The following is a 14,861-nucleotide window of genomic DNA, read 5'->3' as shown; positions in this document are numbered from 1 at the left end:
CTTTTAGTATAAAACCAGAAATTAATATTTTGTCTTCTTGTTCTTCTACTGAACTTCCAGCCGCCCTGTTCGGTAAAGCTGACATGCTTTACTGAATGTACAAACATGCCCATCATCCTTTACAAGCTCTAGTGCAGGGTTTTCTTGACATTTATTGTTACACTTCTGGATGCATGCCCTGCCTGTGTTTGCATCATAAGCAAAGAGTGCATACAAAATCAAATGCTCACATTCAGTTACAGGTAACAGCAAGAAAGCAGGTTATGCTGGAGACATTTATCTGCAATTTCCCTGCTGAAGAGTCCCTCAGGAGTTTTTTATTCTGCTGTTGGCTCTTAAAGATATCTGTCATTTTCTTAGGCTGATTTGTTGGATTGCCCAGATTGTGTTGTTTCTACCACTGTATTTTGCAAGTGCATAATTGCAGTACTTAAAGATATGTTTTTCATTTTGAAATGTTTGTTTGTTTGTTTCCAATCACCAATCACCCTTTAACCTTTACAACCTAAACGCATTCTCGTTTTATATATGCTTGCAAATTTCCCAGCAGGGGAATATACCTCCATTGGAGCACGTTGCGTGCATAAGCGTTGTGAAGAAAACAGACCCTTTCTGCACTTTGACATTTGTAACACCAGAGCAAAAGCAACCTACGAAACTACAGAGCCTCGGTGAGGCTCCGGAGAAAACACCCCTCTAAATGGAGCCCTTACTGCATACCCAGGCTGTTTTTCTTTTCAGCAGCAGCTCAAAATTCAACCTCAAGCCGTCCCAAAGCGGGTCCGAGGCTCCAGGCACGAGAGCCCCGCTGACCGAGTGGAGCTGCGGCGGAGCCCGGGCACATGGGCTGTCCACCCTCGGCTCAAAGCCCAGGAGAGCCTCGTCTCGCTGGTGGAGAAAGGAAAGCCGAGGTGTTTGCGGTACAAAGCCCACACGCAGGAGACGGAGAGTCGCCGACATGTCAGAGGAGCGCAAGAGTAACAGTACAGCCAGCGATGCCTGAACACCGCGCTCCCCTGACGGAAAACGGCCCGCGTCCGGCACGGCCGCTCCAAATCCCGCGGGTCACAGCTCTGCCGGAATGCGGGCGCGGGCAGCGGGGCCCCGGGGTGCGCGGCTGGGGCGAGGCTGGGCCCCGCGGGTCACACCCGGCCGGCGCGGCGCTCCGGGCCGGGGCGGGGCGGGAGGCGGAGCCCTGGCGCCGTCGCCGAGCCCCGCAGCGGGGCCGGGCGCTGCTGCCGCCGGAGCCTCGCCTGGCCTCCTCCTTCCCGGGCTTGCCACATCGGCACCGCCGTTCCGAGAAGACGCTTCCCGGAGCGGAGCGGGAGCCCAGCGCGGGGAGATGGAGCCCTGGTGCTGCCGCTGTCGCTGCCGCCGCTTCCCGGGACTCGCGCTCCGCCAGGGCCGCCGCTGCCACTGCCGGGACGGAGAGAGCGGGCCCGCCGCCGTCTAACGCCGCAGCCCCGGCGGCGCGGCCGAGGCGAGAGGCGGCGCGGAGGCCGCCGCGGCCCCTCCGCCCGCCGGGCGGCGGCGAAGCGCGGCCCCCTCCTCCCCGCCCTCCCCGCCGCCGCTTCCCCGCCCCCGCCCGGCCCTCGGCCGGGCTCGGCAGCCGGGCCATGGCGGGGCGATGAGGGAACGGCCGCCCCTGCCCGCAGGCTGCGTGGGGAGGCGGGGAGCGAAGGGGCTGCGCGGCTCGGCGGCGCTGGAGCCGGGCGGCGGGGCGGGGGGATGCGGGGCGCGGGGGGCCGCGGCGCTGCAGCTCCTCTCCCGGGCCGTGAGGCAGGCGGCGGCGCAGGGCGCCCGGCAGGACCTGGGCCGCTGGCTGTCCCGAGCCGCCGGGACGGCGGCGGGAGGCGGCGGCAGCGGGGACACCATCGGCTTCGTCCCGGCGGAGGCGACGGGGGCCGGCGGGCTGCTGCTGGGGCCCTGCGCGGAGCAGGACGGGCTGCCGCCCGCGGAGCTGCTGCTCTGCCAGCTGCCCGAGCCGGGCGGCGGCGGGCATGGGCTGGCCGAGGCCCGGGGCTGGCGCTGCTCCTGCTGCCTGCTGGGCACCTGCTGGTACAAGAGCTGCCTCAGCCTGTGCGTCCTGGCCGCCGTCTGCTTCGCCTCGCTGGCCCTGGTGCGCCAGTACCTGCGGGACCTGCTGCTCTGGGCCGAGAGCCTGGACAGCCTGGCCGGCGTGCTGCTCTTCACCGTGGGCTTCATCGCCGTGTCCTTCCCGTGCGGCTGGGGCTACATCCTGCTCAACGTGGCCGCCGGCTACCTCTACGGCTTCGTGCTGGGCATGGGGCTGATGGTGTTCGGCGTCCTCGTCGGCACCTTTGTCGCCCACGTGGCCTGCAAGCGGCTGCTGGCCCGCTGGGCACGGGCCAGGATCCAGGGCAGCGGGACACTCAGTGCCATCGTCCGTGTCGTGGAGGGCGGCAGCGGCCTCAGGGTGGTGTGTCTGTCGCGGCTGACGCTGATCCCCTTCGGGGTGCAGAACGCCGTCTTCGCGGTGAGTCCCTGCCTGGGCTGTACGGCCGAGGAAGGCAAGTGCTGGAAGGATGTCTTTCGGCATATTCGCTGCTGTTATTGCTAGAGGGTGCCTCCTCTCCTGAGAGCAAGCCATGGTTTCTCTCTCTTAACAACAGTAAAAACAACCCTCTCTGCTGCTCTTTGCATGCAGAGGGTCAGCAGGCAGATTTTTGAGATGCTTTGCTCGCTGGCGTTGTGTTAGAGCTGTTCTCTCGCCTTTCAAGAATGTAATCTGGTGTTAGAATCACCAAGGTGCTGCGTAGCAAAATCTGTGGAGAACTCAGTAGTTACAAAGTGTCTGTGCTTTTAAGGTGATCCACTTTAAAACCTGGCAAGAGTTGAGGAAAACTCAACTACTTGGAAAGAAAGAAGTGGACAGATTAAAATTCTTTCTCGGTATGGTTGGTGTTTGTACCATGCATCTGGCAAATCGATACAGGATGTGAAGTCCCTGCACGCAAAACAGGTTGCAGGTTTTGGGCAGAGCAGGATGTAGCCTCAGATCTGAAAAGGGACCGTACTCTAGAGTGGCACTGAAAGTTAGTTTATTCTTGAGTCTGGAAAAGGGTTAGTCTTGCTTTTCCCTCTACTTTGAGGTGAAGATTGATACATTCATTTGGTCTCTTTGATCATCTTAAAGGAAAAAGTGAAGAACACGGAGGGTGGTTTTTCTGAGTATTGTCATGCTGCTAATGACAATTTCAGATCCTCATTGCTTCCCGAGTACTTTGAAGGATCTGGTTTTGACTATGTTATGCCTCAGTTGTATGTAATAACTTGATGAAATCAAAACAAAGCAAACTGGATTGTGAAATATTTTAAATGTTACCATTAATTTGTATGTTCTTTAACATAAGTGACTGTCTAAACACTTTCAGTCTGCCACTTTGATATTGCCCACCTTCCTTTCCCTGTCTGCAGTCCTGATCCTGTACCCTTCTGAAGCACTTGCTCAATTTTGAGAGAATCATTTGGCTGCAATTAGTAGGTCGCTGAATACCAAATCTGTTTTTTAAGTAAAATTTAACCTAAGTGCTATTTTGGGGTGTTACATCCACACCAAATATTTTAAATTGCTGCATATGAAACTGTGTTTACTGGAGTATTCATCTCCAGAGCTGTAATCTATCCATAAGAGCTATAGCAACTTGTAATTTCTTTTTAAGCAGATCCTTTAACCATTTCCTTGTTAAGAATGAGAAACTGAACAGCTGAACTTCTGCTGTTCTTTTTGTTAACCTGCATTACTGCAGGACTGAAGAAGCTTAGTTAGACCTGACCAGCTGGGAGAAGAGTCCCTTCTGGAGCCCAAGGTCCTGTGTAGCAGATGAAGCTTTTGCTATGGTTGAGACCCTCCTAAAGTGGGGAGATCTGTTGTGCTATGGCTGTTCTCAGCTTTGGGGTGTCACTTGCAGTAGTCAGCAGATGATATAGAGGAGTATTGAATCTGAAGAACAGACCAGAGAATTACCAAGTTAAAATGATTTCCTTCCTGGCATAACCTTTCTATTGGAAACACAATTCAGCAGAGTATTCGGGCCAGTTCAATATTAAAATGATGCTGTAAATCACTGTGGTTTGTGTTTTCCGTATTCTGCAGGCTAAATAATTTTCTTTCCAAGTGGATGGTTTCAGTGTTCAAATAATAGATAGGAAATGAGACTAAACCACATGCTTGAGTTACGCCAAGTAACTTGGATGGTTTTTTACTAATTTTAGTTTGGTTATGTTCATTACTCCTGATTTACTACTTTATAGCGTAGTCAAATAAAGCACAGTGTATACTCAATTTTTCACTGAGAACATTTATTATGAGCTACTAGATTACTGAAAAGTGATCTAATCTAGGAATTCAGAACAGTTTCTCATTTTGAATCAAGTTTAAGTCACATAAAAAATACAGTTTTCTACCTACACAGACCAAGCTGTCATTTCCTTGAAATCTCACTTATTTGAAAACTAATACTCATTTTAAGTTTAAAATACATTTTCCCATGCTAACAACTTCAGCAATGAATTTGAAAAGGATTGATTTTTAAACAACAGTGAATTTAAGAAAAAGTACACGTCTTTAATTTTCCAGTGGTCTGGTCTATGCATGTTTTCTATGTGGATATTTTAAAGTAAACTGGAGATACTGAGAATACTTCAATGAGAGAGAAGGAAGGAAGTGACACATGAGGTTCAGGGAAAGGCATAACCTTGATGTGAGCAGGGCCATCTGCAGGGCTGGGATTAAATGATTTCTACAAGCACTTGTTCGGTGGTATGTACCATCTGCTGAGGGCTTTTGGGAGGTTGACTTGTAGGGGGTGTAGAGAAGGATGGAAGAGCTTCTTAAGATTTCATTAGTGAGGGAACCATATCAATTCAAACAGTACACAAAGAAAATTAACACGAATTCCTTAGTGTCTCACCAGCCAGACATTAAGATCTTGCTTCTTAAAAGGTCGCTCTGCTGGTACTAGAGGGGTGAGGTAATGCATTACTTGGCTTTCTGGAATATAGCACTTGCTAACTGAAAGCATGTTTGTATTTCTCTTTTGAGTGAGTTTTGCTTAATTGTCACTCCTGATGCCAGAGTGACCTGGGCTGTTGGGGTGAGTTGATGGCTCTTACTGATGTGTTTGCCCACGCACAGCTCTCTCACCTTGGCAACTTCGAAGTGTTTTGAAGGCAGGTCTGTAAGGAGGCCTGGTATGCAGGTTATCATCTTCCCACGAGTTTGTTCTTGGAGTGAGGTTTGTGCAAACTGGTTATTTGTAGTGCCAGATGTAGGTTAGATGGGATTTCATACTTCCCTCCCCCCCTCTTTAAGGGGAATATTACATGAAATAAATAACCTGTTTAAAAATTTGAGTATTCAAGTGTGCACCTCTGGGTTCAGAAATGCATACAGTGAAGTCAGAGTTGAAGAAATGGTACCTGCATTGCAAGAACATGCACACTGCTTCTTCAGCTGGTTGGAAGGTTGGCTGCTGGTTTGGTTTTTTTTGTATTTACTGGGATTTTTTTGAGGGGATGGTGTTGGCTTTTTTTTTGGGGGGGTGGGGAAGGGCTGTTTCTGGGGGATTTTGGTTTGGGTGTTTTTTTTGAGGGGAAAAGTACCAGAGTTATCCTTTGCCCATGGTCACTAAGCTTACTTGTTCTGTAACAGGGATTTTTAAACTGAGGGAAGAGAAACTGTGCTGCAATCCCTAAAAGCATGAGAGCCCCCCAGCAAAGTCCTGACAGAAGCACTTATTCCTTGACAGCACTGAACCAAAGGTGTTAGCTGCAAAGAATGCACAAAAGTTCCAAATGCACGAAGCCTGTCCAAGAGTTAATGGAGAAGTTTCTGGCTATTGTTATCAGTGCAGTTAGGTAGTTCTTAATTGTGTTTGAATACAGTTTAAGTGCATTTCTGTTATGGCATATAACACAATTGCATCCATACTTGGTTTGGGATTTCAAGGTTAAATTTTGCTGGCTTGAACTTTCACCAATAACAGAGCCCTGGCAGGCTCTGTTAGGCAGCCTGGCCATGCAGATACCATTCTGGCAGGGTCATAGAATAGGTAAAGTTCCTAGAAAGAAAAGTATGGAAAGCTGTAAGTTTTACTGATGATTTCTTAAGTTTCTTGGGCAGGAATGCTGTCCACTTCCAGGGCGTTTTGGGGAAAGGGATATAAGTGTAGCTCTAAACCTACAGTTTAGTTGAAAGGGCATCTCAAAAATTTTTTCGCCCCCTCCTTAGCTTTCATTGCAGTGGGAAGCACAAGCTGCAATTCAGTGTATCCACTGGGGCAGTCTCCCCTTCATTTGCAAACAAGCTCTTTCATGACTCGGAAGGTCCAGTTGTTTCAGGACATATCCAGGTGTACAGAGGTGTTCCTCTTCAACTGAAGTGTCCTTAATTTATCTACAGAAATGAGAGAAGTGCCAACAGTGTTAAAGCAATCTTTGGAAGTTTCCCAGCTCCATTAGATGTAATGGTAGTGTCCTACTTAGCAAATCTTGCCTCTGCATTAGTATTTCAGAAACTTTTAATAGCAGCTCCTTCATTCCCTTGGCAATATGGAAAGTTTGGACTGTGCATTCTTATTACATGGCCCAGATTACAACAATGCTTAAAAAAGTCAAATGTGAAGTTCTGACATAATTATGTAATCCTTTTTCATTATAAATCTAAATTAATCTTGTCTAGAGAAGGAAATATTTGTGGTGCTGGTATATGTTTCAGTCTGTGGGAAGTATAATATGCAGTGTGAAGTTTGGAAATGGCTTATTGGATCTTGTTCCAGTGAATTATTCTTAATCTTTATGCTTCATTGCATTCTGCTCCTCCATTGCCCTTCTTCCCAAAAACTTTCCACTGCTGGTGCTTAGACCTCTGAGAATTCAGCACTGTGACTTTCACAGTAACTTAAGTTTATTTTAAGAATAGCATGATGAAATGAGTAACATTGCTGCTATTCTTTGGTCTTCAACATTGTACAAAACTGGCAAGGTCAATAATTTCCATGTAGGCTCTCAATGTTGGGGCTGTTCTTAATTAGATCTCTGTTATTATCAACTGAATTGTCTGGAAAATTTATTGGACTGCTTGTTTTCAAAATTGTTGTTTTCATACTAATTTTTAACCCAGTTTCCTCTTGTTTTCTTTTTTCTTGTGTAAATATTTTTGATCTCATGACGCTTGTCTTTAATATTTCCTGATGGCTGCTGATACTAATTTAGGTGGCACTGTGTACTTTGTTCTCATGTAAGCTCGTACGTCCCCCTATTGATGCCGAACAGAAACATCACAGCAAAGACAAGAAAATAGTGAAGTATTATTAGTGTTTTCTCCAGAGAAATGAATAAAACCTATGGCTGTGTGTACTGTTTTGTTTGCTAATTAAAGTGAGATGCAAAATACCTTTGGTAGATAATCTCAGTGATACTCATAACAGTTTAGATAGAGATGGACATTGCTGATAGGAATCACATGTGTATCTTATTAAACTCATAACTTGCCCAGCACAAATTATATCTGCCATTCTGTTACCTGGATCATATTTAATGCTGTGACACTTTGAGCAATTACCTCTGGCATTATTTGCCATACACATAAAATGCAAACCAGATAGATTTTTGCCTTAGCTCTTCGCATTTAATAAAGTAATTTCTTCTCACAAATAAATTCTCATAAATCCAAGGGCTCCATTCACCAGGTAAAAATAAATATCTTCAGTGAACTGTGTAATTACACCCCTAGTTAACGACTGTTGCACAGAGGTGTTGCATAATGTAAGGTGAAATGAAATCAAGCTTAGTAACTTTAAAAAGGCCAGACAAAAACTAGATAAGTACTGTTTTGTTCTGTGCATGAATCAAAGTTGCAGTGAGAGAATGTGGAATATTCTTTCATGGTTTTCCAGGGATGTGGCAAGTGGTAGTCTGATTGCTTGTACAGATGGATTGTGTTGGAGCTGCTTTTGATGTCTTACTCTTCCTATTTACTCAGATTACAGATTTATCACTACCCAACTACCTGATGGCTTCTTCCCTTGGGCTGCTGCCTACCCAGCTCCTGAACTCGTACTTGGGCACTACCTTGCGCACCATGGAGGATGTGATTGCAGAACAGAGTGTTAGTGGCTATTTTGTATTCGGTTTACAGGTCAGTTAAAAATAATCACTTTCATAGACCTTTGGTAACGGTACTCCATCATTTCTGTTGATACTCTGTGATTTCTATTGACTGCTAGATACCCAGAAAAATGGGTCCCCAGCAGGTTTTGTTTTATACTCTGAGAAAAGTGTAACTCTCACACCTCACCATAACACAAAGCAGAATTTACATAGCGTTCTCTTTTTCTGACACAGTTTTTGCTAAGTTGTTGCAGCAGACCTCTCATTGGGGGTATAAATGAGCCAAGACAGACTCTCATTCAACAACCTGTAAAGGGTCCTGGCTTAGTCTTCTTTACAGGTTAGCCATCCTGACTCTGACTACAGCAAGCTCCTACTGTAGGGTCTAGCTGCAGACAGACTGCTGACTATCTCTTGCTGGGCTGTGACTGCAAGTATTGGTTTGCAGACTCTGAACGCAGGCTTTCACTAGCTCAGCTATGACTGGAGGCTCCAGCAGGAGGCTCTGACTCCATCAGACCCAGACTAACTTCACAGCAGATCTTTTACGATAGCAACTCCCTTCCTTGCTTCAGTCTTCTTCGTATCTCTCTGGATTGTTTCTTCTTCAGGGCCCCTCCAGGCCCTCTGCCTCCAAGATCCCCCCGACCATCCAGCCCACCCCTTTTATCACACTTATCTTTATTAGTCACAGCTGCAACCCATTAAAGACAAGGCTATTCCTCTTCTTTGGTAATTAGTACAACTGTGCCTTACCAGAGGCAATGGTGCCTATAATCTCTTCTTCTACACCTACAATAAGTTTCCTTCTCTTGCTGTCCTAGGGTGACTTTATGATGCTTGAATCCCAGTTGTCTGCTCTGTTTGTGCTGGATGTTGATCTTTGCACCTTTAAGACTGCTTCCAAGAATGAAGGGGGGAAGAAGAAGTGTGCAGTTTGTTTTCAGTGACTGCGCTTGCTTCCCCCACATCTTTCTCCTGGACTGTGTTGTCTGCAGTGGACATTAGGAGAGAGCTCTCCTTTGCTTTTTAGTCAGTTTTTGTTTAGCTGGCTGAGGCACAGAAGTTCCCCAGACTGTGGCTTTTCTTTTTCTTGGAGCTGATCAACCCTGCTCTAGACTGAAAAACCCAGAAAAGCACTTGCCTTCTAGGGTAATCTCCTGCTGAATTTTAGACTTGTCAAACCACACCTACACAAAAGCTTATGTGTGTTTAGACCCAGCACCTGTGCACTGTTCACTCTTAGCATTCAGAATTAGACATTCAGAATTAAAAATGCTGTAGAGTACTATTTTCCTAATGCCTAAATCAGAATATCCTAATTTTAGAAACTAGTAAATTAATGAGAAGTATATCAAATACCTTTGCATGACCTTAGCTCTTGAAATAATTTATCACTAAATTTTGAGTGTAAGCCTTAAGTGTGAGACCATTTATGGGCATAGAGTATGGGTATTTCAGAATCATGTTATATATTAAAACCTCTTCTGACAGTGACAGTACTTAAACTGTGTTTGACTGGCAATTACAATGGTTTGCAGACTTTCAGCAGGTACTGCAGTAATTTCTGTTCCTCAGTTTTTACAGTCATAAAGCTGATGTTTAACAATGCTCACATAGAAAACTAAGTCTAGGACCATTTTAAACATACCTTCCCCCTTACCTCGAAATTTGTGTGCTCTCAAATAGAACATAGAATTTATAGCTTTCATGAAACATGGTTATGAGTATTAAAATGCCTTAGTAAGTATAGTGTAGATAGTCTTGATAGGTCAAAGAGAAAATAAATGGTTTCTTGATCAGTTATTATTTTAGTCATGAAATGTTATTTCCAGAGTAGTAGTTTTTAGTGGTCTTTTGCTCCCCCCTCACACCATTTATATATATGTATTATTTTAAATAGACATTGACTCTCCTTTGCAGATTATATAGGTTTTAACGTAAGTGTTGCTCAGGTAAGTAGTAGCTGGATAGCCTGAAAGTTTTAAAAGGAGTACTAATCTTCTTGAGACCAGTCCCTGAGACATGACTGAATAACTGAAGGGGTGGCCTTTAGTGAAGAAATTATTTGCATTCTCCCACTGTCTCTCAGATGTCTGCCGAGTGCTTTGCCTGGATGAGCTTTGGATGGGACTTTGATTTAGTAAATAGCTCTGAAAATCCTTCCCATTTCATGGTTGTCTATGTATGTGTGTGTGTATATATATATATATATATTTAATTATTTATCTAGGGAGCAAGGTTACTTGTAGTAATATTTCTAAATCAAATCAAATTTAAATATTTGTGTAAGTTTCTAGAATAGAAATCTTCCTATCTATTCAAAAATCAGTGTCTATAGTATCATTGTAACTCTTATATGGGCCAGCTTTTGAAATGTGTAACATAAATTGGTGAGGAACATAATTTTCACTGTAAGGGTAGTTGAGCACTAGAGCACAGTACCCAGAGAAGTGGTGAAATCTCTGACCTTTTACAGTTTTGAAGACCTGACTGGACAAAAGTTCTGAGCAACATGTTCTGGTCTTACAGCCAGCCCTGCTCCGAGCAGCTGGTTGGGCTAGAGAGTGCCAGGGTGCCTTCCAGCTGCAGTTGTCCTGTGCTCATACTTCTCAGTTGTCTTACTCAGTGATATTCCAGCACCATCTGCCATGCTGACAGGTGTTTTAAGCAGTAGTCCTAATTGTTAAAGAAAACATAGCCCTACAGTTAGTAAAGAAGTTCAGGTTTTAGACTCAGAACTCTAGATTCTGTTGTAAATAATAGAACTTCTTCACATTTTTAAAAGGATGCTACAGTTTCCAGCTAGTTAATGTTCTTTAAAAAAAGCAGAGGAACTTGCTTCTTTCAAAGGAACTCTTGCTATGAGACACTTTGATTTTTATTTGAAGATTTTATCTTTTTTTTTTTTTTTTTCCTCTGGAGGGTCTCAGTTAAAAACTTGACTGGTGTTTTACTGAAGAGAAAAGGTGAAGGGATTGCTTTATAACAACTATATGGATTTCAACAGAAAGAAAGAAACTTGTCTTTTCAATTTATATAAATATTTTAAGTTCTACCTAATGTCTGTGTTCTGATGTGCTGGTTACATTGTTAGCATATGTAGGTTTAGAGCTACCCAGGGACTAAGTTCATCTCCTTTCCAGTGTCTTGCCTGTGAAGCTTTGAGTCAGGAGATGCCTTCGTAAATCTTTGCATTGACAACTTTTTGTTTCATTCAGATCAGTTGTTTTGTCTTCATTCCCACAGCCTATGCAGCCTCCAACACTCTTGTTTTATTTGCAGATTGTCATAAGCATAGGACTCTCGTTTTATGTCGTTCACCGGGCTCAAGTGGAACTCAATGCAGCTATTGTAGCGTGTGAAATGGAAATGAAGACATCGCTTGTCAAAGACACTCAACCGAGCATCAATGGCTCAACCACATACTGCAACAAGAGGACAGTAGCATTCTCTGGAGGGAGTGTCAATATTGTGTGATTTCTAGTATTAATGACTAAGAAGGGTTTTGTGAACCTGAGATAGAAATATCTTGAACCTTGCCTAGAAATATCTATGGACAATTGAAACAGATTTTAAAAAAATTACAAATGATTACAGGTTGTACTGTGGCACAAACCAACCGACCAGCTCTTTAATTGCACATGGGGTGAATTCTAGCAAGACAAGGAAGATGGCAAAGTAACTTAAGATGTAAATGCAAATTTGGCTACACCTTTGGTCATTTTTTATGCCTGTCATGGCCTGTAGTCTGCACTTTAGTTTTTTTTTTCCTTTGTTCCTATAAACTGAGAAATGCTTCTATAAACAAAAAAAATAGCACAGAGGTAAATATTTTTCTGCTTAGCATTATTTATAAGGCTAAATAATTATATACAGTAGAATTTTATTACTGATAAAGGTGAATGAGAAAGTATGCAATTCAATGTATGTTATTCTTGAATGTGCTTTTGCTTTGGAATTGCTTCCAGAACTTGGAGTGTATTATTTAGCTAATGATGGGACCATTTGGCTTTTTCTTAATTTTTGATTTAAAAAAAAAAATAGAACCCTATATAAAGTTTTGGTTGAATGTATTTTTCTAAGTCATTACAAATGTTGCAGAGCCATGCAAATGTATTTACACAAGCTTAAATCCTACATTGTGGGACTGAAGTGCTCTTAAATTACATTTTAAGTTACACTGTGTAATATGCAAAGTACAAGGGAAAATGCAGAAGTTAGATTGCAGTGATTATTTGAATGACACTTAATTGGTTTTGCCACCTTGGTGATTGTAACAAAGGGCTGTTCCACGTTAGTCCTATAAATGATATTTTTAATTGTTAAAAGGATGAAGTTTTTCAGCTCACATGACTGCATGTGGTAAGGCTTCTAGAGCAGGGAGCTAAATCTCTGCTCTAAACAGAATGATGGGATATTAGCAGTACTAATTTTACAAGAAGGTGGCCTTTATTTTGTAAGTGAACCCCCTCTCCCTTTAAAAAGCTTTAAAAATTCACTTTGGTTGGCACATCTTTTGTACTAGTTTTACATTTTTTAAAAGACGCAATCTATTACAAATTTCATCAGAGTGAAGGAACGAAAACTAGAGGTTCTCCTTGGAAAAAGAAATAATCCAGTAATGGAGAGAACAGCAATGTCTCTGAGACTCAGGAATTCTGACTCCATTTTTGCAAGACAACACTGTATTGGATACTGCTCCTTTTATGCCTGCTGTGGACTGTTTTTCACTGCATTTAAATAGACTGGATAGCCTGATGGTAACTTGTATGTGTGTCTAAAAGAAAAACAACGATAATGCCTGAACACAATATTCTGTGTGTGTGAGTTTCATGTAGATATACATACCAATGTTCAATGGCTCAAACACATGCAAGTCATCTGATACAAAAATAATGTAAAGTATGGCTTCTTTTGTAGTTACTTTGTGTGAGTTTTTAAGGATGCTTTCAGTCTTCAAAATTTTGTGTTATTTTCTAACAGTACAACTGCCTCCCTTTTGTAAGGTTTATTGTAGAGTCCAGGCATCTTTGTCTTCTTGAGACTAGTGGGTTCTTCAAGGCCATTTGAAGCAGAGATGTGAGAGCCTCTAGCAGCCTTACTGAGAGGATGTGCGGCACGCGCACAACCAAACATCTGCGCGCTCCTTCGTAGTGGGAATTCCATTTTGTTCCTTAAATATGTATCCTTTGCAGGATGGTGTTCTTGGGTCCTGCGACCTGAAGAACTGAATTAGTTCAATTGAAACAACAAAGTTCAGATTGTCTCCTTTCTGGTTTTTTTGGGGCTTGGTTTGTTTTTGGTTTTTTTGTTTGGGGATTTTTTGGGTGGTTTTTTTTTATTTTTTTTGTTTTGGATTTAGTTTTGGTTGGTTGGTTGGTTTTTGAAAAGGCAATCTGTATATACCTGGAAGTGTTCATTTACACATCTCTGCCTCTGACAGCTCCTGTGTGAAAACAAGAGAGCCAGATAACTTTTTGATGGCGTTATTTGTCATCATAGTATAATTAAGTAATTGAGTCCTTTCTTAAATAAAGAAATTTTTTTGTTTGTTTCTTGTAAAGAACAGTCCTTCAGTGAACTGATCTGAACTTTGCTCCATCTTGCCAAATGAACAATAGTGTTTTGAAGAGGGTATCTCTTTCTTTGCATTTTTAAACTAACTTGAGGTTGCGTTGATTATTTGAAACATTTCCCAAATACGTATTTTGAAGTGCTTTTATTTCCATGACATTTTGTAACCAGAGTAACTTCACTATGTGAACACTTTTGTAGTATGGAATTAGTTCTTAAGACTTTTGCATTTTGCTTGATACTTGTAATATTTGTGTACAAGTTAATGGGAAATGTGCATTAAAAGGAACTTTTCTGTACCATGCCAATCATAATTTTATACAATAAATTCACTTAAATTTCTTTAAAGGAATATGTATTAAATGTTGAAGTTGCTGTGACATAGTTGGAAAGAAGGTACAGTGGAGTCTCATCTTTATGCACCCATACAGAGATAATTGTCTGCATGAACAGAGGAACAAGTTAGAATTTAAGGATGAATTCCATCGGTGGGGAGTTACTGACAAGGGAAATAGACTTGATTTTTACTTTTGTTTAATTAAATACATTCTTAATTCTATTAGATACTTTAAAGGTTTGGTACTTGCAGCTACCTTTTGATAAAAGGATAAGCATACATGTGCTTATGAGAAACATGCTACAAAACTGCCAGAGGATTGATATTTCTGAACATAACAGTAGTAAAAGTGATGTGATTGTTGTATTGATTGGTGCAATTATTGTATTGTATCAATGTAAGTATTATTTTTTTAAGATAGCCTCCCTACCTAGTCTAGTTAAAACCCACAGAGGTACAAACCTAGTTTAAACAGTATGTGGCAAGTCACCTTCAAGAGTATTTGAGTTGTCACGATGATGACATTTCTACATTTTGTATATGAAAGTTAGATACCTAAAGGAGAGGTCATAAAGAAAAAATCTCAGCTGCATGGCACCAGTTTTCCTTCCGACTTGTGGTAAGTGCAACTGTGCAGTATATTTGTCAAAATTTAACTTAAGACTAAGCATCTCTGAGAAAAAATTTTTTTTTTTTTTTTTTTGTCCCAGAGCTTTATATACTATTTTGGTACTGATTTTTGCACAATAACTTGAGGAAGCATTGCTGAGATCAAGTTTGAAGAATGGAAAAGAATGGAAATGGATTTTGACTG

General features: G+C 42.6%; 1 protein-coding gene across 1 annotated transcript; it reads left to right on the top strand.

Annotated features, from left to right (window-relative positions):
• The first annotated feature begins 1,081 nt into the window (after positions 1–1,081).
• Positions 1,082–14,052, top strand: LOC116997451 (transmembrane protein 64-like). The gene is given in 7 exon segments (XM_033062215.2): positions 1,082–1,303; positions 1,305–1,501; positions 1,537–1,589; positions 1,592–1,709; positions 1,741–2,497; positions 8,006–8,161; positions 11,419–14,052. Coding segments are annotated over 7 exon segments (1,698 nt in total). The 3' UTR covers positions 11,614–14,052.
• The last annotated feature ends 809 nt before the right edge of the window (positions 14,053–14,861 follow it).

Source organism: Catharus ustulatus, chromosome 1, assembly GCF_009819885.2.
Source record: "Catharus ustulatus isolate bCatUst1 chromosome 1, bCatUst1.pri.v2, whole genome shotgun sequence".
Classification (NCBI taxonomy): Eukaryota; Metazoa; Chordata; class Aves; order Passeriformes; family Turdidae; genus Catharus; species Catharus ustulatus.
This window is presented reverse-complemented; position numbering and strand designations above follow the sequence as displayed.